This window comes from Mesocricetus auratus, unplaced genomic scaffold (assembly GCF_017639785.1).
Source record: "Mesocricetus auratus isolate SY011 unplaced genomic scaffold, BCM_Maur_2.0 Super-Scaffold_100026, whole genome shotgun sequence".
NCBI classification, from domain to species: Eukaryota; Metazoa; Chordata; class Mammalia; order Rodentia; family Cricetidae; genus Mesocricetus; species Mesocricetus auratus.
In genome coordinates this window covers 513,991-538,819 of record NW_024429207.1, presented here as the reverse complement: position 1 = coordinate 538,819, position 24,829 = coordinate 513,991, and the positions used below count along the sequence as shown (strand labels likewise).

The 24,829-nt window shown below is 40.8% G+C and overlaps 1 protein-coding gene and 1 long non-coding RNA gene across 2 annotated transcripts; one reads left to right on the top strand and one right to left on the bottom strand.

Annotated features, from left to right (window-relative positions):
• Window positions 1-601: 601 nt before the first annotated feature.
• Spcs3 (signal peptidase complex subunit 3) lies at window positions 602-7,152 on the bottom strand. Its single transcript, XM_005066688.4, has 5 exons — window positions 6,892-7,152; window positions 5,455-5,528; window positions 4,067-4,143; window positions 2,885-3,000; window positions 602-1,563 (listed from the first exon to the last, which is right to left on the bottom strand). The coding sequence occupies exons 1-5, from the start codon at window positions 7,032-7,034 to the stop codon at window positions 1,431-1,433; spliced, it is 543 nt and encodes a 180-aa protein (XP_005066745.1). The 5' UTR covers window positions 7,035-7,152; the 3' UTR covers window positions 602-1,430.
• Window positions 7,153-9,965: 2,813 nt separating this feature from the next.
• LOC121134181 lies at window positions 9,966-15,253 on the top strand. Its single transcript, XR_005871223.1, has 2 exons — window positions 9,966-12,517; window positions 12,885-15,253. It is a non-coding gene; the product is annotated as an uncharacterized LOC121134181 (long non-coding RNA).
• Window positions 15,254-24,829: the final 9,576 nt, after the last annotated feature.

Genomic DNA, 24,829 nt, shown 5'->3' with positions numbered 1-24,829 from the left:
CTGTTGAAATGAATGCCACTAAACAGTGATATACTTCACATGAGGTAAAGAGAACAAATGCTAACTGATTTATGCTACTGCTAGAAAAGAGCCCTTTGACAAAGGTTACTGCTGGGGGGACCTACAGTGTCTAGTGTCTGTTCACGAATTTAAGTAGGCAGTTTGCAGTTGGTAACGCTGAAGGTCCTGATCCATGCAACAAAAAAAATTCATGTCAAATATAACTATATATTTAATTATACATAACATATTTAATCTCTAAATTATTTTACAAACCCAAGTAGTTTTAATATGGGTAAAAGTGAATAGCCACAGACAAAAATATCATTGTGTAAGTTGGTGGTTGCTGAAAATTAGTTTCACACTCTATCATTCTTAGATGGAATGCAAAATAATAAAAACTACAATAAAATTAGGAGAATGGGGTTAATGTGTAAGCCCAGGTATCAGAAAACTCTACCACTTACTATCCAATTTGGGTGCAAGTCAGTAAGTTTCTGGGCTTCAATTTTTTCACCTACAAAGCTAACATTTGCATCATCTACCTCATTAGGATGACTCAAGACAACATTCAAACAAATGAGAGAACTTTGTAGACGGATAAACATCACAAATAATTTTACTATTCCAACTGTTAAAATATGGAGCTAAGAAAACTGTAGCTAATTAAAGAGGCATGTTCAGTGGGACAAATCCAGTTCAAGAAGGCAATCCATGCAAACATTTTCAACTTTCAAAGGCAAAGCTTAAAATTTATACAGAGATAGTCAAAAGAGCATTCTGGAAACACTAAAAGACACACATTTGGTTGAGTTGAGACTTTAAAATGAGCCTGCAAGATTTTACAGCATACAAAGAGGTTCTTGGTCTTTGGAGAAAGCTGCTATTCACCTAAGGAAGACAAGTATTTTGGGGATTTCTAAAACAAATGGAATAAAATTACCACTCTGCTCTTTTGTAAGTGGGACTTCAAAGATCCACATTAACGTTCCCAGTAATCTAACATTCACTAAAAGATAGAGTGTTCACGTGTAAGTCACAATCACTATCAACTTACACGAAAACAAAACAAATAATTCAGAATTCTTATGACTCTATAGACACCTGGAAGTGTAACAGCCCTTTATGCCCATTGTATATTGCATAAGACAATGCAAATAAAAGAAAGCCTTCAAACGTACCCTGCCTACAAGCTCTTCCTATGCGGTAGCCTCATTCCACTCCTCCTCTCTGGCAGACTTTTGTTTTGTTTGCAAACTAAGCTTAAGCAGCCCATGACCTTTCACTTCCACTATGTCTTTTGATGTTAGCTTTTCTTATACCAAAACAGAAAGAAAAAAGAAAAATATAGCCAAAAACAAATGAAGATACAGGGGAAAGATGAGATGCAATTCATCACGTATAAAAATATGTTTCAAATTCAGAATAATTTAATAACTCTTCGTTATTTCATATGTATCTGGAAATGGGACAGATACATGTCCTGATCCTGTCACCAGAGGTAGAATTCCAGCATTTGGTACAACATTCCAAGATAGCGTCAAGGTGACATTGCTGTTTCCCCTATAAAAAGATGTCAAAAACAAAGGTTAGCAGAACTTTTCATTTAATAAAAATACTTCCAATCAAGTACTATGGGGCCACACACTTCCTTTATAACTAGCTATTTCTAATAGACAAAAACAGAACAATTTCCTCATAACATTTGACAGTCACAGATAGCCCAGAAAGACACCAGCTCTAAATTGATAGGCAGCCTAAACGACCAACCTAAACTGACAGCTGCAATTAATTACCAACAAAAACATTTACATGAATAAAAGACAAGGAAGAGAAAAAGAGACTCATGCTAGGAATCAGATGGCAATAACTTGAAATCTAATTTTGCTATTCTTTAGAAGTGCAAACTCCAGCAGATCAAAATCGATCATGTTTAAAAATCTTTATTTGTAAGTCCAAAGGTATGTTTAGGTCAAAATAGCTCTTTTCCTAAACCCTTTCTTATACACCACACAAAGGTCAACATGACCTGAGATCTTGGCCGTCACGCACTCTGATTTGGAGAATCAAAACCAGAAACCTAGCTATCTGCCCTGACCCAGCACATCATTTCCTCATGCAGGCTGTCCTGATGGAGTTCAGAAAGCAGACCTGTACCTTCAGTGTCATCACACCCCTCCTGAGAAAGCCCGTGTCCCTGTACACCCAACAGTAAAAGCTGCTGCACGTGTTAGCTTTCTGTCGGCAGGACATAAGATACAGTCATCTCAGAAGAGGGAATCTCAACTGAGGACCCCCATCAGGTGGGGCTTTTTCTGATTAATGATTGACAGCAGGTTACAGCCTACTGTGGGTGGTACCATCCCTGGGCAGGTAGTCCTGAGTGTGTAAGAAAGCGAACTGAGGCAGCTAACAAGTAGCATCCCTCCACGGTCTCTGTTTCAGTTCATGTCCATGGTGATGAACTGTAATCTGTAAACCAAATGAAGCCTTTCTTCTCCAGCTCATTTGTTCCTGGTGCTCGATCAGTCACAGCAAGCAAACCTAACAGCTGTGGACTTTTACTGTGATGCCTGCATTCGCTTCAGCAGAGAAGTGATTACTACACCACATGACAATTTTCGTCTTTCCTCGGTCTTTCAGATGAGTTCAAAACATCAGCACTTCTCTCCCAGACTGCTTTACTCTTATTTTTATCTCCTGTCCCTAGCTCTACCCTCTTCCCTTCTTTCCTGATTGGGGGTTAAACCACACCTAGTGCGTGCCAAGTAAGTGCTCTACCACTGAACAATAGGCACACACTTTCCTTTAAAATAAAAATACAGTTCATCTTTCTCTTACCAATCTTACTTAACAACGTTAAAAATGACAAAGGGTCACTCACTTGAGGCCATTTCCATCATCGAAGAAAAAATACTTTGTCTTCATATCTTTCAAAAGCAGCTTTGGATTATCACCTCTCAACACGATCTTGTCCCAGAGGACGACTTGGTTCAGAGCCTACGTCAAATTCAAAGTCACTTAGATAACTCATTAGAAATATTATCATTTCAAATTCAAAGTCTAAGTAAGCAAAGAGCTTGATGGACGAATGGAAATATATCCATTACTCACCAAAGCAGGGATTTAATTCCAAATTAGTGTTATCTTACTGGATTTTTGAGATACCAGAATTACAAATACAACTCACATATACTCATCATAAAAATAACACTGATCCTCGTAAGTTTTGATACCCACTGAATAGTGCTATGTATAGTAGTGACTCATTACTTTGAAGAATAACTTTTCCTGTTTTTAAAATACATTTTGATAATCTTGAAATGTAGATATCAAAACTCTTGTTTTGAAGGAGAGCTTTGTCTGCTATCTTTAAGACATATTTTGTTGCTTTAAAGCTCTCCCCAGGATTCCCAATTCCCAGTGAAATACCTGGCATAAAGCATATACTCCCAATTTAGCTGTAGTACCAAAATTAGTATATGATGCTGTTTAGCATGCTACCAATATAGGCCAATAAATAATAATAATAATAATAATAATAATAATAATACAGGTCAAATCAAATATAGACCCACTTTTAATTACAAATTACAGAACTGCTTTGGCAAAAACAACACAGAAGCAGTGTTTTGTTTCTTTGCATCTCAATGTGATGTGTTAAACGGTTCAGTGCTTTCAATAGTGGCATTACAGGAGAAGCTAAGGCCATCAAACAATACTCTGCTGTAAGGCAGCATGCGTATTTTGCTGGGTCCTACAATGCTAGAGAGCTACGAGGTGCACACACAGTATCAACGGGCTAGTGCAGGGGAGAAAGTTTTCTTACCAGAACCATGTCTCCCAAGCTTGTTTGTTTTAACTAAGCTATGCAGGGCAGGTACTTTGAATATATAAAACGTGTTTTATTCTTGGACCTGTAAGAAGACTCAGTGTGTCCAAATCCTGAATCCTTAAGGTAGGAGAGAACTGACTTCCTGACAGGTCATTTTTAATAAACTATGTTCTTTCATAAGAAGTAATGTTTAGAAAGAAACTATTATAATATACTTAGAGAAATACTTACATTATTTTTTGTTGAATACTCTGCTGACAAATAAAGAAATAACTGTTTAACATTCCAATCAAATATGTTCTCTAGATGTAAACAAATTAAGGACTCTAAAGATTGCAAAGCGGGATACAACTTTCAAACAGATCTTATTCTTAAAACATCCATAGCAACATGAGCATAAAATACAACAGGTAGTCTAGAAAATCAAATCAATAACTTAAGAGAGAAACACACGATAAATATATTGTAAAAATCTAGCACATTTGAAAAAGGGTGTATGTCAGGACAGGTTACCATCCTCCCTGTTCCTCTAAATATAACTAGCTGGCAAGTTTATTTAAAAACATAAACATAAGAAACTGAAGCGTTAATTCTGTCTAAAGCAGAACCAGTCATCACTATGCAAAGAAGGAACAGGCACATTTGCACAGAGATCAGTTAATTAGCAAAGGACAGCATCCTACACAAGTTGACTTGGTTGTAGGTCAGTAAAAATCACGATGTCTTATTGTGTGGGATTCTTTGCTAAGAGGAAACACTAGCATTTAAAACTAATTCCTACTCTGTAACTGAATCCTGTAATTTGTTGCACAAAAATTGCAAATAGTTTCAGGATGAATAGCAGGTAAACCTGTTAACATATGCTTGAAGAAGATGATGATGATGATACACTTTCAGGATTCTAACCTGTGACCTAAGGAAGACTAAAGTTGCTAAGATGATCAGCTCTGAAGATACAGAGAAAACAACTCATCAGTGAGGCTTCATTAAGATTTCTGACTCTAAGGATGACATAATGCAGCACTATCTCCTGGATAAAAGGTGTTCTGAACCACCACAGATGCAATTCTTTTTAAACATACGGGGTTTTGTTTTGTTGTTTGGTTTTTGAGACTGGGCTTCTCTGTCGATCAGCCCTGGCTGTCCTGGAACTCTCTCTGTAGATCAAGTTGGCCTCGAATTCAAGAGATCCGACTGCCTCTGCCTCCAAGTGCTGGGATTAAAGTAGTGTGCCACCACCGCCCAGCAACTTAAGGGTTTTTTGTTTGTTTGTTTTGTAAGAGATGGAGAATTATGTGGGGCTGAAAATGAACTATTGCTAGGCAGGCTGGGCTGAGCTCTTCTTTAACCAAAATCATATGTTATCTTTTCATTCCTAGATCCAAATTAATGAAGAGTTTAAGCTATGTTCACACAATTAACTCAGGAGTCCCACGTTTCCTTAACTTAGGAGTCCCAAGTTTCCTTAAAGTGTGAACAAGGAAATATCAACACTATTTTTACTGATGAAAATGTGGTAGAGTCGATGTTCATACTCACTCTTCATCTAATTTCTACACTTGCATCTCATTTCAAAACTACAGAAGAAAAAAGAACAAATTATTTTTGTTGAAGGATATCAGCAGTTATATCAAATGTGATGAATCCCAGGTCACTTCTTTCTCTCGGGCCAGTGAAGTCTTCTACATTTTTTCTGGAAGTAAAAATAAAAGTTTCACCATCCCTCGTGGCATCACACAAAATTTACGCAATTTAAACCAGCAACGGCTAGATGTGTGCATCAGTAAAACAGAAATTTCACAAAGAAATGAGTAAAGTTAAAGAAACTGTAAGTGTGTAAGTAAGTATTATAATTCAAGTATAAAAGAAGGTAGTCAGCTATTTTAATATGCCTTAAGAGAACCTCTGAGAAAACCCAAGGGAGGGTAAAAAAAATAAAATTAAAAGGAGAACGCAAATACTTCATGGAGAGCAGGTAAAAAGAGTGAATGAGGCTTCGTGTGGCCATAAGGTGACTCGGAAAACAGCATATGTTTATGAGTGTTCCATATGTCAGAGAGCCACCATGTATTTCCCACAACTATCTTATATCAGCACAACAATCCTTCCAGTTACCTTCTCTGCTGTCAACAAAAGTAAACAAGCACAAGAGCAAGAAAGCCGTTTAAGGTCACATCAACGTTTAATTCGCTTCAAGTTCATCTAGGCCCTCGCAGAACTGGAAGTCATGGCGGGGGCTGGTATCTAAGTCACATATATTGAAATCGTAAACAGTATTTAACAAGAATCAATATAGGGCAACTTAGAAACCAAAAGATGCAGCAGTTGCAGTGGACAAAGTGGGGGCAGTTGCGATTCTGACTAACAAAATAAGACTAAAGAAGACCTCTCAGGGCAAACAAGAACTAAAACCACTGTATTGAATGCAAAAGTGACAGGGAACAGAGAGAAATGCTATAAATACAACAAGCAGTACGCGAAGGGCAGCCGCTCTGAAATTCTATTTTTAGTGTCTCCAAAGGCTGATGCAGGTTGCTGGCTAAGGGAACCACAACAAAAACAACAGGAAAGCGCTGTATTCGCAGGCTAGGGTGCTCAAACCGCCCCAGTGCACCCTGCCCACATGGGCACGCTAACTTCAAGGCAGTGGCGCTGTGTCCAGAGGGAGCAAAGGCAAAGCCTGCAAATGGACTGTCAAAAAGGACCAACGGTGGAGGGGCCGCGATACCAGGGCCACCCGCTGAGCCCCGGGGTGGGCTGACACCGCGGGTCCCCACGCGCGCTCGCAGGCCCCCAGGGAGGGGAGGAGCCGGGCGGAAGCGCGGGCGTGGGTGTGCTGGTGTGTTGCTCGCTCATTGGCCAGGGTGGCTGCGGGGACGGGAGGAACAGGAAGGAAGCGGAGAGCTGAGCCGGGCCGCCCGGGAGCTGACCGCGGAGGGCTGGGGGGGGGTCCGAAGGCCGCCGGGGCCACGTGCCCCCCCCCGGGGTGGGGGGACCCGCGGCGCAGGGCGGGGACGGCGCACACACCCTCACCCCACCCGCCGGGCTGCACTCACAGCATGATCCGCGAGACGTGCAGCCGCACCGGGACGCTCCTGTCTTTGAAGGCGGTGGTGATGAAGCAGCCGAAGGTGAGCGCCGCCATCACGCTCAGCGAGAAGGCGAACAGCGAGTTCGCGCGCGACAGGACGGTGTTCATCGCGACGACCTCCCCTCGGGGGCGCACCCCGGTATCCGACAGCCGGTCCCCAGGCTCCGCTTCCTGCGGCCGGCCGAGCACACCAGTCCCTCCCACCCCGCGCACCCGGTGCGCACGTTCCCGGAGCGCGCGCCGCCGCCCCACCCCCTTTCCGGCCCTCCGCCTGGAGCGCGCACGCTCACACTCACTGGGACACACCCACCCCGCTGCAGGGCACGCGCGCTGGAGGGGGCGGTGCCCTCGGTCAGTCCGCCAATCCGTAGTAAGCACTGGGGTTGGGTGTGGCCACGAGAGACCCGCCCTCCAGGGCTCGCTTCTTCCTGGGTTCCGGCCCGGGTTGGCGGGGTGCAGCCGTTTGAAACTTTGCCTTCGGTTGTGTTTTGCGGGACTGCGGCTCCTTTCCTATACTTGTTGTGACATTCACTTTCAGGACGCGTGGTCCTAGCTCCCCTCTATCAAGGCTGATAAATTACTTTTTTATAAAGGGGAAAGGTGAAGTTTTTCAAGTCCCTAAATAGCAGAGAGGAGCACTGACTTTGCACCTAGGCTGTAGGCCACCCAGACTTAGTCTAATTCCTGTTGCTTTGCTTCCAACAGAGAATGGAAGTTCTGCTTACGTTATATGTGTTTATACCGCAATTCCAAAGATTTTCACATAACCAAAATAAGTAAAGAACATGTTGTAGACCGTGAAAGGTGTCAATGAGAAACTGATATTGGTTGAACTCCTTTCAGTCCTTACCATTCAATAATTTCAGGCAGCATCTTTAAGCATTGTCTAGCCCGTAGCAGGAACAATTAGTTCCAGGCCTTAGATGGAGAATGTAGCACCAACAAATCTAGTCTCAAATGGAATGGAGCCAAGAAATGAAATGTGTAGTAATTATAATCTGAAAGTTCTTTAGTTGTATTAAAACCTTGATTTTTTTTTACTCTCCCAAGTAGCCACACTTTATCAATAAAGCAAGGTTCAACTAAATACTTACTGTGCTTCAAGTGACATACAAATGTATATTGATCACTTTCTACCCCCACTGAAGGTTATAATAAAGTTACCAAAATCAAACCAACAGTCTAAATTACAAAAACAGGCATAAATACTGAGAAATGCTACATAGAGCTATAGACTTAAAGACGCTGTTTATGTGGTGAGGTGGAACAAACCTACATGCAAAAATGTTAAAGCCTTTATATTGTTGTTATAGAGTGACACAGAGAAAGGATGCCTGTTGTGGCAAATGATGAGGGCCACGATAAATGCTACAAAACATACCGAACAAGTACAGATATATTGGAGGCACACTCAATATTGTGCTCCAACTAAACTAGTACATGTAAAACAATAGGCTCAAGTAAACCTGGGAAGGTAATGGCCTATTATAAACAACCTGCCCACGAATAGTACTCAGCTGTAAAGAAAAGTGAAATCATGCACTTTTCAGGTAAATGGATGAAACTAAAACATCATATTTAGTAAGGTAACCCAGAGTCACGAAAGACAAACCTCCCATGTTTTCTCTCATTGGAGACTCCTACCTCCTTATTTTCAGAAATGAATATGTAGCTTATAGTAACTGCAGAAACCAAGAAAGTAAAATAGGACTATTGAAAGGATGGGGGTTTGGGAGTAATAGAGAGAGAACTAACAGAGTTCAAGCAGTCTGGTCAGGGATACGCAAAAAGGGGGTCTCTTAGGGAGAAGGCGGGAGTGAATACAGAAAAAGGTAGGAGGAGGTAAAGGAAATGGCAGGGTACAAGTGACCTGAGAGGCTAAATGGGAAAGGGGTGCATTTTAGGAAAGGGTAAGGAGATATATGCAAGAAGAAGGGGGAAGGGTAAAATATGAAAAAGGATGTCTAAAAAGGAGGAAAATAATCATACTATTAACTACATAAAGAAAAACCTATAATGCATGCAATTCAGTGTATTAATATACATGTGTAGATTTAATGAACCTTCCTCATCTGGGCTGACAATGCTCTCTTCAAGATCCAAAGACTGCCTATCAAAAATGCTTTTTTGAATTGCTGGCCAGAGTTTTCCAGGAGACTCCCAAAACACACAGGCTATCATTGTTGCCCTTGGTTGACCTTCAGAGATGGAAGGTCGATTTGTATTGTTGAACACACCATGCACTTCAGAAAGAGGTCCCAGAAACCCCTGAGCAGGAACTCATCTGAATTCCTCCTCCCTGAGAACTATCATGATACCACGCTAGCTTCAGAGGTAGGAGACAACCAACGATCTAAGTAGTTATGGCACCAATGAACCAGATCAGTGGCCAGCCTGGCAGAGTAACCCTAAGGTTGCAATAGTGACACAATAGCCTTGGTATAACATCAGCTTTCTAATTGAACTTAAGACCATCTCAATAAGGTGGAAACTATGTCTGGTACTGGAAACCTAGATAACTAGTCAGTTATGGATTATGAATATGAGTAATAAATATTGGAAAAAGGACCTATGTCCACTACTTTAGAAAGCCAGCAGAATCCTTAACAACAGTCTATAAATATCTGTCCTCTAACCCACAGATAATTGTAGTCTTCGTTCCTCAGCAAGGAAGCTTCTCTTTGCAAAGGAGACCACTACAGAAAACCACCACCAATCAAAAGATAAAGTTTTGGAGCTTCATCCCAATGCATTCATCTACAAAACACTTCATCTCCTAAGGCTCAGGGTTGCAGAAGAGTTGAAGGAACAATAGTGAGGGCTATAAGATCAGGGAGTTTGCTGTGAGATTGTGTCTCCTAGTAATGTCAGAAGCTGCACCATAATGTCTTACCACATGACCGACCAAATATGAGGTGAACAAGGCCGACGCCTGGACATGACAAAGTGGAAAGGAGAAAGCCCATGAGGCCTCAACCCTACACAAGAACTGCAGGCAACTGAGGAATACTGGGAGCAGGAGAAATAGTCTTCCCCAGGGAAGAGCACACTACTTGGTTACCTGGTAATTAACGCCAACTCTGGAATCATGCATACAAGAGCATTATATGGACTGAGCAGATTATATTTAGAAATATATGTCTAGACATAAACATGTATACATGTGATAATAATGAAGGAAAAATAGGCCATGAGTTTCAAAGAGAGTAAGGAGAGGTATATGGTAGGATTTGGGAGGGATAAATGTTGTAATTATATTATAATCTTAAAACTTTTCCTGTAACTGGCTCTGTAAACCAGGCTTGGACTTGAACTCACAGAGATCTGCCTGTCTCTGCCTCCAGATGCTGGGATTAAAGGCATGCACTGCTACTATTACCCAACTCTGTAAGCCTAATTTTTAGAAGATGAAAAAAAAAACTGTCTATGATGCCTGAGATTTATTTTAAGGGCATTACATACTATGAGAAGCATCAAGTACTCTTGTAAAATATGCATAACAAGGGAACAATGAGGATGATAGCCGTGGGACAGAAAAGAAAGGAAATGGATCAGAGGAGCATTTCAGAGGCAATGTCTGTATGACTTAGCCAGGGGAACTCTGCAGAAGAGAAGGAGGAAAGATTGTAGGAGTCAGAAGGGTACACCTCAAGAACACAGCCCACAGAACCTAAGTAGACTCAGTGGATCACAGAAACTAAAGCAAAAACCTTGAATTATGTATGGGTCTGAGCCAGGTCCTCTGGATGTATGTGTGGAGAGGCCGCTGAGAGTTCTGTATTCAGATCAGTAAGCCACAAGAAAAACCCCAAAGCACACCACAGTGACACTTCCTTCAACATGGCCATTCCTACTCCAAAAAGACCACACCTCCCAATAGTGCTACTCCCTGTGAGCCTATGGGGGAAGGGACATTTTCATTCAAACCACCACAAGGGCCCATTATGTTCAATTGGTGGCAAACATGATATTTTTATCCTTATTTTCAATTTTTCATCTTTCTGAGGACAGATAAAGATGTTCGTAGTTGGCTTCCTTCAAGACTTCATTATTTTGTTATATTGGCCAAGATCATTGAGAAATAAGTGATCAAGTATTTATCCTAGTGGGAGCTTACCAAGCCTGAGCATAGGTCGAAGACTTTCATGTGTGGAGACAGCGTACAGAACCTGTACCAGATCTGACAGCCTATAATCATAGTAAGCTTAGAGGCTGAGTCTGAAGAACAGTTTGGGGATGCACAGAAATGTTTTCATTTCTTCAACTTTTGAAGAATAAAAAGAAGAAATGCATGTAATCCTGCTTGGATTTGTTTTCATACCAGTGTAATCATAGCATGATATTTTATTTTTAAATTATTTGGATTGTTTTTAGATCTTTGAATGGTCCAAGTAAAACCAGCCTGACAAGGAGCTTTGCATGGGACATGTGGTGGAGCAGTTCTGCTAGCCCAGATTCTAGAGTTCATGTTTGATTTTGTTTCTGGAGTTGATTTCTGTATTTACATGATTTTAAAAGCAATTTGACTGACATCAGTCCTTTTATTTTATTTGCCAAAAAAAAAAAGTTTCCGGAATAGAGTTGCCTGCTGCCATCTTCAGTAGCAGAAGGGTCTGTTTGAATCTACACAATAGCAATGGGGGCATTTCCCCATTATTTTATCACTTTCTTTGCAATGTGCTGTGTTCTCTAAAATCCAAATCCATTATTATTAAAATGTTAACATTTTGATAGCATTTTATTAATGACAAGAACTCCTAAAGGCAAACAGGATATATATTCACCAAAATCATGCTGCCACTCTGATTGATGGTCTGAAAGGATTTAATTATGCTTGTCAGCTCTTCACCATGGTTCAGTTGGTTTTAAATTGCTCTGACCTGATTGAAGTTTTTGTGTGCAAATAATGGTCACTCTGAGTGTCCACAGGCTAGTGGCTGCTCTTCGTGAAGATAGTATGGCTCATGTGAGGGGTTCTCAACAAGTAGCTCTTGGGCATCATCTTTCTGAAGGAAGATACAAGGTCATCAACAAGAGTGATGTCTTGGGACACAGGCTATTGCTGAATGACCGCCGTATGCACTATCTTAGCTACAGGTAGCAACAGATGTGACTATGACAAGAACTGGATAGCATCTGTCAGACACACAGGTCTTCCTATCTATTGGTCTTTCAGATATTAGGAGACAGGATGTACAGTTGCTTTTACAATGCATGACAACTGATAGCTGATGCTACTACCAAACACTTTTAGATTCTAAACCTAAAATCAAAATGGCCTAAGTTCTACTTTTAAGTATATGAGAGCTAATCTTTGTTGTCAACTTCTCTACACCTCAAATCAACTAAAACCCAAGCTGCTGTCCATTCCTGGGAGGGCCTTTTGTCATCAGATCATTTGAATCAGGAAGGACCACTGCTACTCCTGTAGCAGTCAAGAAAAATAAATGACATGAAAAAAGAAAATACTGCTTTTTGCCTGCTTGCCCTCACTTTCCCTGAAAATTCATCTATTTGTTACCACTTCTTTTTCATTCCAAGGAGACTGAAGACAAGTGGCTCTCTGGGATTCCAGTGGCAGATCGGGACTGGTAAGACATCTAGCCTCTGGAACTGAAAATTCACGATTCTCTATCTGAACCACATCCTGTAAGCCAATCTGATAAATCCCCATGTAATATTAACAATCACTCCATTGGTCCGTTCCACGAGGCATTAATACAAATACAAGTTGAGGCAGTACTCTCAAACAAAAACTTTGATCTTCTATGTCTTATCCCAAGAATCAAACATAAAGACACTCCAGGAACCGAGCGTCTTAGAAGTGGCATAGTGGTCATGAATGCCACAGCCAGGCTGCTAGCTCAGCTGCAGTTCATGAGTTTACTGGAGGCATTCTGTGAGGCTCCACTTGTTGCTACTTCATTAACTGATATGCACAACTCCTGTGTCTACCAGATTGTCGAGCTCACACACAAAGCTGCAGCAGAAGCAGGAGGCCCAAAGGGAAGAGGAAGCGATGATGTTTAGCTGGATGGAAAGGACCAAGCTCAAAGTAAGACCTGACGACTAAAAATGCCTCAACTGTGTTAGCATATTTGTTACAAAATGCCCATCACAACACTTTTCTCTCAAAGAGGAGGTTGTTTTTGAACTCCTCAGGAAGTGAAAACTACCAAGGACTTGGGACTCAAATTTGATGTTGAAACAAGATTTATTTTCTGTGTGTCTGTGTGCCTGCATGTATGTATGTATGTGCACTGTGCGGTCACCTCATCTCCACAGAAGGCGGATTCCCCTCAAACTGGAGTCACAGTGATCCTGAGCTAATATGTGTAACCTGGAACCAGCCTGGGATCTCTGTAAGAGCAACAGGTACTCTTACTACTGAGTCATCTGTCTAGCTCCTGCAGCTGAACTCTGGATGCTCCAAAGATACTTCATTCATATGAAAATGTGTGTTGAGATGGATGTGTTGCCTCTAGTGCATTGGAATTACAATTTCAATGAGACTTCAACTGTAATCAATCCCTAAGAGTGTCTCTCATGGAGGCTGAGCAGAACAGGAAATTGGAAAAATTATTTTTGCTGAAGGATTTTGATTGTTTGCTTTCCTTGTATAATTAATAACAACAAACAAACTTGATTTTGGATTCCAACTCCTTTGTGTTGACATGCTAATGAACTTATTTCCATTTTTATAGTAACTATGAAAGCCAACAAATCAAAAATTCATTAAACAAGTGTGCATTTTAACAGAGGACTGCCCCTCCTTGTCACACTTCGGCCTCTCAAAGGTAACTAACAACTCAAATAGGAAACACAAGAATGCTTATACTGTCTAAATGTGTGTTCCTAAACACAACAGCCCACTTTTAACTTCGTATGGAATTTACATAACTGAAAGTATGCACTATCATTTTTTACATAGGCAGTCAGTTCCAAAATATTATGTCTGTGGAGGTAATATATGAATAGCTGTGGTCTGTTTTCATAACCAGCTAAGTGCCTGTAGGACCTGCCTGGCTTACTGATGGTTTGGCTCAGCTGAAATGCTTCAGCTATGAGGCTGAACCATAACAGACATAATTTCTCCATTGAGTATCTGGAACTTAGTTCTATGCTCACATTTATGGACAATAGTCCCCTTGATGAATCTCATATTTTTATTGTTCTTGGGTAGTAGCCAATCTCCTAACTGCTTGTCTTCAATCTTAGAAAATGCCCTGTTTGGGGCCATAAACTGTGGAAACAAATCATAGTTGCTAAATTAACTGTCTGTGTGGCTCTCTTAAATAACCATGATAAGGGACCATTTTTTATTACACTAATGAGATAAGACCAATTGAGCAGCTCCCTGACTCTGAAATCACCCAGTTTATAGACATTGCTGCCTAGATTTGTAACCACACCAAATATGGCCGCATATCCACTGTAATAGAATATGGACATTCAAAGGATGTTTTTGTCTTTTGTTGTTATTGTTGCCATTAAGGTGACCATATGTAGCATGCATGTTTCTGGCCCAGCAAGGTTCTGCCATCCTTGAGCTCTGAATGAACACTCAGAGACTTATATTAATTATAAAACTGTTGACCCATGACTAGGGCTTCTTATTGGCTAGCTCTGTCGTAACTCTTAGCCTATTTCTATTAATCTATGTATTTCCACATGGTCATGACTTACCAGAGAACGCCTTGCACATGCTCTCTTCCCAGGCTCTACATGATGACTCTTGTCTGCCTACACTTCCCAGAATACTCCTCCTCTAATAGCCCAGCCTATCTTTCCTGCCTGACCACTAGCCACACAGTGTTTTTTTTATTCATCAACCAATAAGAGAAACAGATACACAGAAGGACAACCCCTCAACCATATATTTAATTTCAAAACTAGAAATACTTTAACAGTAAAATGTTAATAAAATGAAATTTAACAATATTTTGTTAATTAAATGATATTATATATGTAGACTTGCCAAATACATTCATCCAAAGATTTTTTAAAATGAATAAATTTATAGAACACTAAAGTCAGAAAAAATAGGCAAATAAATAAAAGTAAATGAAAATAAAAAACATATTGTCTGAATGTTAAAATACAACATAAGGGAGCCTGAAAGATGACTCAGTAGTTAGAAAACATTGGCTGTTCTTGCAGAAGGCCCAGATTTGGTTTCCAGCACCCACAAGCAGGCAGCTCCAACCACATTTAATTCCAATTTCACAGGACCCCATGCTTTCTACTGGCCTTGGTGGGTAGCTGCATACATTCAGACACACATATACACAAATAAAATTAAAAATTAATAAACACACATATAATAATTTGTTGTTATCTGTTATAATTATAAAAATGAGAGAGAGAGAGAGAGAGAGAGAGAGAGAGAGAGAGAGAGAGAGAGAGAGAGAGATGGAAGGTGGGCAGGTCCTTTTTAAAAGGGAACTTAACGAATGTGCCCATGTGGTGCTCTTAGTGGCTGCAGCTGAGGAGGGTCCTGTCAGAACCCCAAGGGCAGGCCAATACAGATGCCTGAATATTAACAATATCTTTCAAATACTCTAATAAGCATTTAGACTAGACATTTTTAAAATTCTAAGCATTTTACAATTGCTTGTCCAAATATTCTAAGTCTTTCATTTAAATACCATTCCATATTTCCTTATATCAGTTCATTTTCATGATTAATTATTAAAAAATTTAATTCATGTTCATTGATATTTTGCCAATATATATGTCTATATGAGGGTGTTGGTACCCTGGAACTGGAGTTACAGACAGTTGTGAGCTGCTGTGTAGGTGCTGGGAATTGAACCCCAGTCCTCTGGAAGAACAGCCAGTGCTCTTAACTGCTGAGATATCTCTCCAGGCTCTCCATGATTAATTTTTAAATGTTGACAAATTAAAGTTATTCTTCTTTAAGGACATGGATTTTTCCTTGCTTTTAGTTGTTTACTGTTCTATGCCTTTACGTAATAGCCTTCAATCATTTCTATCCCGTTTTTCTCTTTCACCCTCCTCCCCTCTCCCATTGGCACCCTTCTTCTCAACAAGTCCCTTTCTGTTCTCATGTCTTCTTTTTGTGTGTTGCCTGATTTGTTGAAGTCCAGTTATTTGGCCAAGCATTCATGGGGAGTTATCCAGTGGAGTTACACCAGGGCTATACCACTGAAGAAAGTGAGATTCCTTCCGTAAACAAGAATGAACTGCCTGTGATGCCTCTGGTAGGAGTGGGCCTCACACTGCCCCCTTCCCCCTCAGTATATGATTCAATGGCCCAATCTTGAACAACATTCTGTGCAGAAAACAAAAGCCAGTGTATTAATGGTGTAATGGTCATCCCATGTCCAGAAGGGGGAGATGTACAACACAGGGATTTTATATTTTTGATGCTTCAGACCTATGAAACTAAGTTTGTTTTATTTTTTTAATCCCAGGATAAAGCTGCATGTCAGGTACATGACCCTTCTCGCTGTTGGCTGACTGACTACGTCAGACATTTGATGCACTGGTGTGGCTGCTGATAGTCCTTTGCCACAATTAACAGTTTTCTTCCTGTGATTCTATGCTTCCAATCTACCTTTGCTGCTACAATAGAATACCATTTGCCAGATAAGTCATTACAATGAACAAAATATGCATTTCTCATAGTTCTTCAAAGTCCAAGGTTAAGAGTTTATTGAGCAGGTTGACTCTGTTCTTCACAGGACAGAAGAGCCGGAAAGACAAAAGCGAGCTCATTCCCCTTCTAATCTAAATACCTCTTGAAAGCCTCATCTCCCAGTACCATTTAATTGAGGAGACTCCATAACCAAGGGAACTCCTATAAGAGAAAGCATTTAATTGGGGACTTGCTTATGGTTTCAGAGGATTAGTTCATGATCATCATGGTGGGAAGCAGACAGGCATGGCACTGGAGCAATAGCTGGGAGCTCTACATCCTGATCCATGGACAGCAGGCAGGAAGAGAGTTTGAGAGAGACAGCCTGGCGAGGGCTTTTAAAACCTCGGTGGAGCCCACCCCCAGTGATGACACACCTTCTCCCAAAGGCCCCACCTTCTGGTCCTTTAATGCTTCTCAAACAGTGGATGATGAGCCTGTGGTGGCTGTTCTAATCCAAATCCTCACATTCCACTTCACCACATCCATCGGCTTGTAGCCAACTTCAAAAGCCCCATAGTTTCACAGTCTCAAGACTGCTTAAAGTCCATAGTCAAAAGTCTCTTCTAAGACTCATCATAATCTTTTAATTGTAACATCCTTTCCCCAAAAAGCAAACATCAAAAAGCAGATCACATACGTCCAACAACATACAATGACACAGAACATACATTGCCATCCCAAAGGTGAAGAAACAAAGTAGAGCAAGGAAATGCTGAACCAAAGAAGACTGAAGCCTGGCAGCACAAACTCCACATCCGCATTTCCATGTCTGACGTCAAAGTGTTGTTGACACCCCGCCCCCCCCAACTTCTTTCAGCTTTGTTGATTGAACCATGCTTCTCTCTCTTGTGCTCCACTCCTGGTCGACATCTCTCCTTGGCAGTTATCCCACAGTTTGGCATCTTCGACATCTTGGAGTCTCTAACGCAATCCAGGCTTCACCTTCACAGCTTCATGAAATGGCCTCATGCCCTCCATGCATGCAGTGACTCCCTGGTCACATGCCTGGCTCAGTGCCTTCCTTTAACCACAGAGGAGGGCCCCTTTACTTCTCCTGTATTCTTCCCTTTTCTGTTTCTTTTTTATCACTCTTGAAAATTGATTCTTATCTCATACAATACATCCCGACCACAAGTTCCCCTCCCTCCTCTCCTCCCAGCTCCTCCTCCCATCTCCCTTCTCCTCTAGATTGACTCCCCCTCCATTTCCCTTCAGAAAAGAGCAGGCCTCCAAGAGACAACACCCAAACATGACAAAACAAGGTACAATAAGACCAGGAAGAAGCCTTTATATCAAAGTTGAACAAAGCAACCCAATAGGAGAAAAAGAGTCTCAAGAGCAGGTGAGTCAGACACACCTAGTCTCACTGTTGAGGGTCCCACAAGAACACCATGCTAAGAGCCATAGCATGTATTCGTCCTATAAAGGACAAACCATGTGGCCAAATCTGTCGAGTTCTTTCTGTTTGCTGGGGCTGGAACTTGAATTACATTGGCATCAACTCTCTCTTGTGGTTTATGCCTAAAAAACCCCTCAGACCTATTCCTTTTATAGGATGTCAAACCTCCAACAAGGCCACATCTCCTAACCCTTCAAATCTTTCTCAAGTAGTTCTCCAAGTGGGAACTAAACATGCATATATATATATATATATATATATATATATATATATATACTTATAGGGGCTATTTTCATTTACACCATAACAACCATTTTTTTGTTGTAGTTTGAAATTTTATATATATATATATATATTTTTTTTTGGTTTTTACGAGACAGGGTTTCTCTGTATTGTTTTCGAGGCTGTCAGTCCAGCCCAGCCTCGAACTCACAGAAAATTTATATCTTTAATAAATCATTACAAAATACTTTGTATTTGGTTGATGCCACCCCAGATCCTTTTAAATATTAACTTTATCTTGACAACTCAGCGATATAGATATTCTTATCTCACAAAGGAAGAAATGGAGGCACAGTAAAGCTGGTTAACTATCTAAACTCATTGGACTGGATTCCCTGGTTCTAGAGGGACGCTGACTCTGAAAGTGTTCACATCTGATGAGGAAAAAACCACATATATGCTCTCGTGCCATCTTAGAAAAACTAGCTTCATTAAACATGCTTCAGATATTCGCTGTCCTGAGCTACCATACAACAAAAGAGACTCTACAGGTCAAAAGCAAAGAAAAGCAGACAATTTAAATAGCTGTGAAATCTCAATTCATGACCAGCACTCATCCACCTTTTGAGAGAGTGCTCGTTCATCTTCTCCCATAGACATTATCAAGTTCCTGTGACAAACATGTGAGGCCTCGGTGCCTTTGTCTTGCCGGTACCCAATATGTTCTTTCGTTATCACCTTCCACTGACATTTACAAAAGTAATCTGATGCTGCTGTCATGAACCTCACTGTAATGCATTATTTATCTTTATCTTTGCAAGGAAGCTTTAAATCTCATCACAACCTTTGATGCTAACATAGACTAAGGCCAGATGGGGGAGCTCTCAGAAGGATTCTCAGTTGGATTTTGACCAAGCCAAGCAAGGAGGCAGTTTTCTGTGAGAAAGGGAAGCCAAAACATGACTGGAAGAAAAATTGAGGAGACCAGTCAGAGGTGGATGGTGGTGGAGCACGGGAAGGTCCACTGAGCCTCCACTAACTTGGTTTTGCTCATTTTCTGTAACAATGGAATGAGAGTCTGAAGAATACAAAGTTGACTTTGGAAAGGTGACATATACTAGTGCTATTTTTACTAAGTAACGAGTACTAGATGCATAAATTTAATGAGAATGTGTTTAAGCTACGATTTTTTCCCTGAAATTCATAATTGATGCTAAAAATAAACATAAAAGCACTCCAGGCATTATTTCTGTTGCCAAGGAAACTGCAACAGAATGTTGACCAGAATCATACAAATATACCAATATTAATAGCCAGTTGATCACACTCTATATTAATTTATATTTTATTTCAGGAGAAATAATAATTATTAATTTATGTAACTGTCTAAGAATTCTGATCAGATTTCCAGGTGTGACTTACCTGTCGGATAACCTAATCTCGTGTAGTCCCATTCTTTGATCTTCAACACATGGAATATAGAAAGGTTTCCCTATTTCTAACCCCTTAGTTAAGTGATTAGCTAAAGTGTGACACAACAAATTCTTAATCCCAGGAGGATTCAGTCCACTGAAGTGCACAAGTATTTAGCCAAAGCCTATTTATAGTCCACACATGGCCCAAATGCATGCAGCGATCCCAAGGTGTGGTAAGCGGAGGACAGTGGTGACCTAGACAATTGTGAATGGTTGTAAGGAGCATGTAAACAGACAGGCAGAAGCCTGGCTGGAAGGAGATGAGGAAAGTGAGCATAGGCCCATTACCCGACAACTAGAGACCAGAATGAATGGGAGTGTGCTTGTGTGGCAGAGCGTGATAAGCATGGTATATAAGAACCAGCTCAGGCCTGAGAAACAGAGCCCACCATGGATGTGTGAGCTCTCCTCCGCCTGAGAAGCCAGTCCACCAAGCTGAGAGCCGCCTGATCAGACGTCAAGACTGGAGACCTCAGTGGTCTTGCTGCTTGAATCCAGAGGAATCTTGAGACTGTACCTGGGTTATGAGCCTAGGGCCTATGTTCCCTAGGACTTTGCTTCTGCTTGGGTGTATTGCTCTGACATAAGTGTGAAGTAAAATATATACTCAAAACCAATTTGCTGAGTCTGTCATTCCTCCCCAGTTAAAGCCCTGTAAGTGCTCGTGACGATGGCTGTAGTCCCAAGTAGAGGACAGTGGGTGACCTAGACAATAGTGAATGGCTATGATCCCAAGGTGTGGTAAGCAGAGGACATTGGTGACCTAGACAGTGTAAATGGCTGTGATCACAAGGTGTGGTAAGCAGACAATGGGAAAGTCTCAGTGCTCACTTGTGAACAATAGCCTCAGAAGAGTGGTTCATGGAAATGGAATCCTAGCGCACCCATTTCCAGATATATAGCTTGCAAATTTCTTGCCTTTTTTTAAAGCTTCTTCCTACCGACTTCATAATTTCTTCTTAGAGACCCCAGAAAATATATCAGGCCATTTTCTTTACATGTTAGAAAACCTTATATAATTAACAACAAATAGGGCTTTGATAGTTCATGTTACTATTAAATTCATATCATTATTGGATAGATCTGTTTCAGTTAATCCTGTACCCAAATTCTCAAATGAAGATAGTTTGATGTTTCCTGTGTAAATATTGACCAAGTTTCCCTTTTTATTGGCATGACACACACACAAACCATTCTTTACTGTTGAAAAGTTCCTAGCAACTTTGCTTCCCATGCAGAGTAAAAGAAAAAATTTAACTCCTCATGGATAGCCTCCAGACATTTTTACTGGCTTTATTTGGTCAAGTGTTTTTCTCTTGAGCAAGAAAATTAAATGAATGAAGCAAAATTGGGTGAGATATTGTCCTTTAGAAAAATTCTGGGTTTGTAATTCAAACAAGAAATTGAAAAGTAAAACCAACTCTATTGTAATAAATAAAAATATCTAGAAAGTATTTAGCATAGAGTATGTACTAAATATGCACTTGTAGTAAAATATCATATATTTTAAACTTCTAAATATGCATAGATTCTCGCTTTCAGTCAAGCTTTCTAGGACCACACATAAAGATGAGAGCATATTGAACATAAGGCAAATTTTAGTTAGATTTTTGAGTCTGATATAACTCAAATCTCAGATAGACTCTATTCTGTGTTTCAGAGAAAGCCAATGACTTTCCCTTGGGGTCTTGGATGCAACCTAAATTTATAATAATCTTTGATTAAAATATTTCTGTGTGCATTATCATAGCAATAACAGATTATGCTGGTAATTGATCTAGAAACCCAACACAGACATTTCTTCTCAAGTTCTACAAACAAAATAGAATAGTTTTTACCCAAACACTTCTCACCAAAAATTAAATAATCATAATAGTGTGAATTTGTTTTGTTTTGTTTTGGTTTGGTTTGGTTTCGAGACAGGGGTTTCTCTGTGGCTTTGAAGGCTGTCCTGGAACTAGCTCTTGTAGACCAGGCTGGTCTTGAACTCACAAAGATCCGCCTGACTCTGCCTCCCAAATGCTGGGATTAAAAGCACGTACCACCATGGCCCAGCACGAATTTTAATCTTAATTAGCATATAATTTTCATCAATAATTAATGGGAAGAAAGATGTGGAGAATCTCCAAGGAGAGGGGGGAGAAGAACCTGTAACAAAAATATATGAAAACAAATATATTTACAATAAAGAACAGTTTAGTAAATTCAGAAATGAATAATAGAAACTGAATACACTAGCATCTATAGCTCTCCTTTGAATATGTTTATTGTTTATGACAGAGGCATTGCATCATAATGTCAATGACTTTAAAAAGAATTGTGACCCCGTACATTGGCTTGCTTTTATAAAGTGTCTTTTCACAAGAGAGAAGCTTTAGGGTAAGGCTAAACCAAATTTACTAAATGGTGATAAGGCAAAATTTATTTACTAGTTTCCTTTCAGAAATTTATTTGTAGACATTTCTGTATTTCAAACTCTCTTCCACTCTAAATATCCAAGTTTTCAGTATATTTATTTTTTCTCATGAAGTTTCACAAAAATCAAGGGTAAAGCTTGCATTTCCATAGTGTTTAAAGCTTAACAGTAACATACAATGTTGCCTGGTACTCCAGCAGGTAGAGCAGGAAAAGGACTGGTCCAGCCAGTCACTTCACAGGGCTGAGCAGGGATGGTGTCCACCACTCAGACCCTCCCCTCTACTAGTTAGGGGGAGAGGGGAGGGACACTGAGCCCGGAGACTGTCAAAGCATAATCTCAACTTATTTTAACAGGTATGAACTTATATAGGGCTTAGGTAGGGGATGGGAATCAATGGATAGGGTAAGATGATGTGAAGAGTATGGGCCAATAATATTCCGCCAAGCTGGCAGGTAGCTATGCAGGTCTGGCTGGGTCACCCCCACGTGGAGGTTACAGGCCAGAGACAGGTCACCAAACTCTAGCCAGGCTCAGGAGGTTACACTGGGCCTTACATCTGAGCTCTTTCCAGGTCCAACACACAGTAAGAACATGTGTGGTTTCTTTTCTTTTCTCTTATTACTTTAATTTTAAATAGCTTGCTTCACATGTCAATCCCAGTTGCCTCTCCTTCCACTCCTACCGCACCCACCACCCCCAGCCTCCCACCCTATCCCCACTTCCTTCCACATAGGGGATATCTAGAGTCTGTCATTTCACTCAGGGCAGGGTCCAGGCACTCCCCTAAGAGTCCAAGCTGAGAGATCATCCCTCTTTGTGTTATGGACACACGATGTCTGTTTGTATTCCAGGGATTAACATTGATCCACTGCCCAAGGCCCCATAAGTTGCCCAGGCCTCCTTACTGACTCTCACACTCAGGGGTTCTGGATCAGTCCCATGCTGGCCTCCCAGCTGTCCGTGTGGTGTCCAAGAGCTCCCCCCTTATTCAGATCAGCTGTCTCTGCTGGTTTCGCCAGCCCATTCTTTGCCCATTTGCTCATTACTCCTCTCTCTCTGTCACTGGGTTCCATGGGTTCAGTTCAGTGTTTAGCTGCGGGTGTTTGCCTCTGCTTCCATCAGTCACTGGATGAAGGTTCTGGGATGTCATATAAGGTAGACGTCAAGTTCATTATCAGGAATGGGCATTTAACGTAGTCTCTCCACTATTGCTTAGCTTGGCAGTTGGTGTCATCCTTGTAGATCGCCAGAGGTCTCACTGGTGTCAGATCTCTCTTCAAACCTATGACTCCCTCTTATGGTATTTCTCATCCTGTTCTCCCCCTAATTTACCCCCCCACTCAACATTCCTGTTCCCCCATGACCTACTCTCTCCTATTGTCCCCGTGTCTCTTCTTCCCAGCTCCCACTCCCCACACACACATCTCCTGCCATGTTCCTCATCTGTTCAGATCTTGCCTCATTCCTCTTCTCTGGGGTACCATGCATATCTCTTAGGTTCTTCCCCGTTTCCCAGACTTGTGGTTTCTGTCCCTTTCATTTTTCAGCTACAGTGAGCCTTCATAATTACGGGCAAGCAGCAGAGTTTCAACACATTGTGTATGAGTTCTCCTCCACGTCTGTATTCTAGAACTGGAAAGATGCCTGAAATTAGAGGAGCTGGGCGTTAGCAGCTCCTCATTGTTTGAAATATGTTCTTGTTATTTTCTTTTATTTTGGAGTCATTATTATAGATTCATTAAGAGAAGAAAGAATCACTTACTTAGGTAGTGAAGGCATACAAGCAAGCTCATAACCACCTTAAACAAAATAAGCCTCATTCATAAGGATAGATATTGCATGTTTTCTCTCACTTACAGAATGTTTCTTATTTGTGATGAGAAGAAAGAAAAGCATATGGAGTCATAAACATGGTGAAAACACAAACTATACTGGAAATATTTTGTCTTTATGAAGGCTCCGATTATATATGTCAAATTATTGTATTTTCCAATTTTTGAGAATTTCACACAAGAGTAACTGTGTTTGCATCATTTCCACCTCACCTTCTCTCCTCCAACTCCTCCTGTGTCCCCAGTCACTCTCAAATTCATGATCTCTGTATTTATTGTTATTACATACGTGTGTGTGTGTGTGTGTGTGTGTGTGTGTGTGTGTGTATGCATGTGCTGGTATAAATACAATCTTCTGCGTCCATTTAGTATTGTTCTTCTTGTGTGTATGTGTTTAGGATTGCATAACATAGCAGGGGTTTCATCCTTGAGAATGAATCCCCCTCTCTAGGAGCCATTAGGAGTGGAGCCTTATGACGTTTCACCATCCACAAAGGAATGCCAACTGGTGTTATTGTGCAGATCTTGTGTAGGTGATCATATTATTAAAATTTCATGAGTGTAGCTTCCTGTCATATATAGAAGACACTGTCTTATAGCAGGTGTCCTGGTTCTTGGGCTCTTAGCCTTTCTGCCCCCTCTCCTTCAATGTCCATGAGCCTTAGGTGAAGGGATCGCGTTTCAGATGAACTTTTTAAAGTTGGGCGTCCCACAGTCACTGATTCTCTGCATTTTGACCAGTTGACGTTTTATGTGATGGTCTCTGACTGCGACAAAAAGAAGCTCTTTTGATGAAGGATGAAAGCTACACTTACCAGTGGCTAAAAGGATGAGAATTTGGAATTCAGTAAGTAATTACACTGATTTGGGAAGGCTATAAGTGATCCTCTGG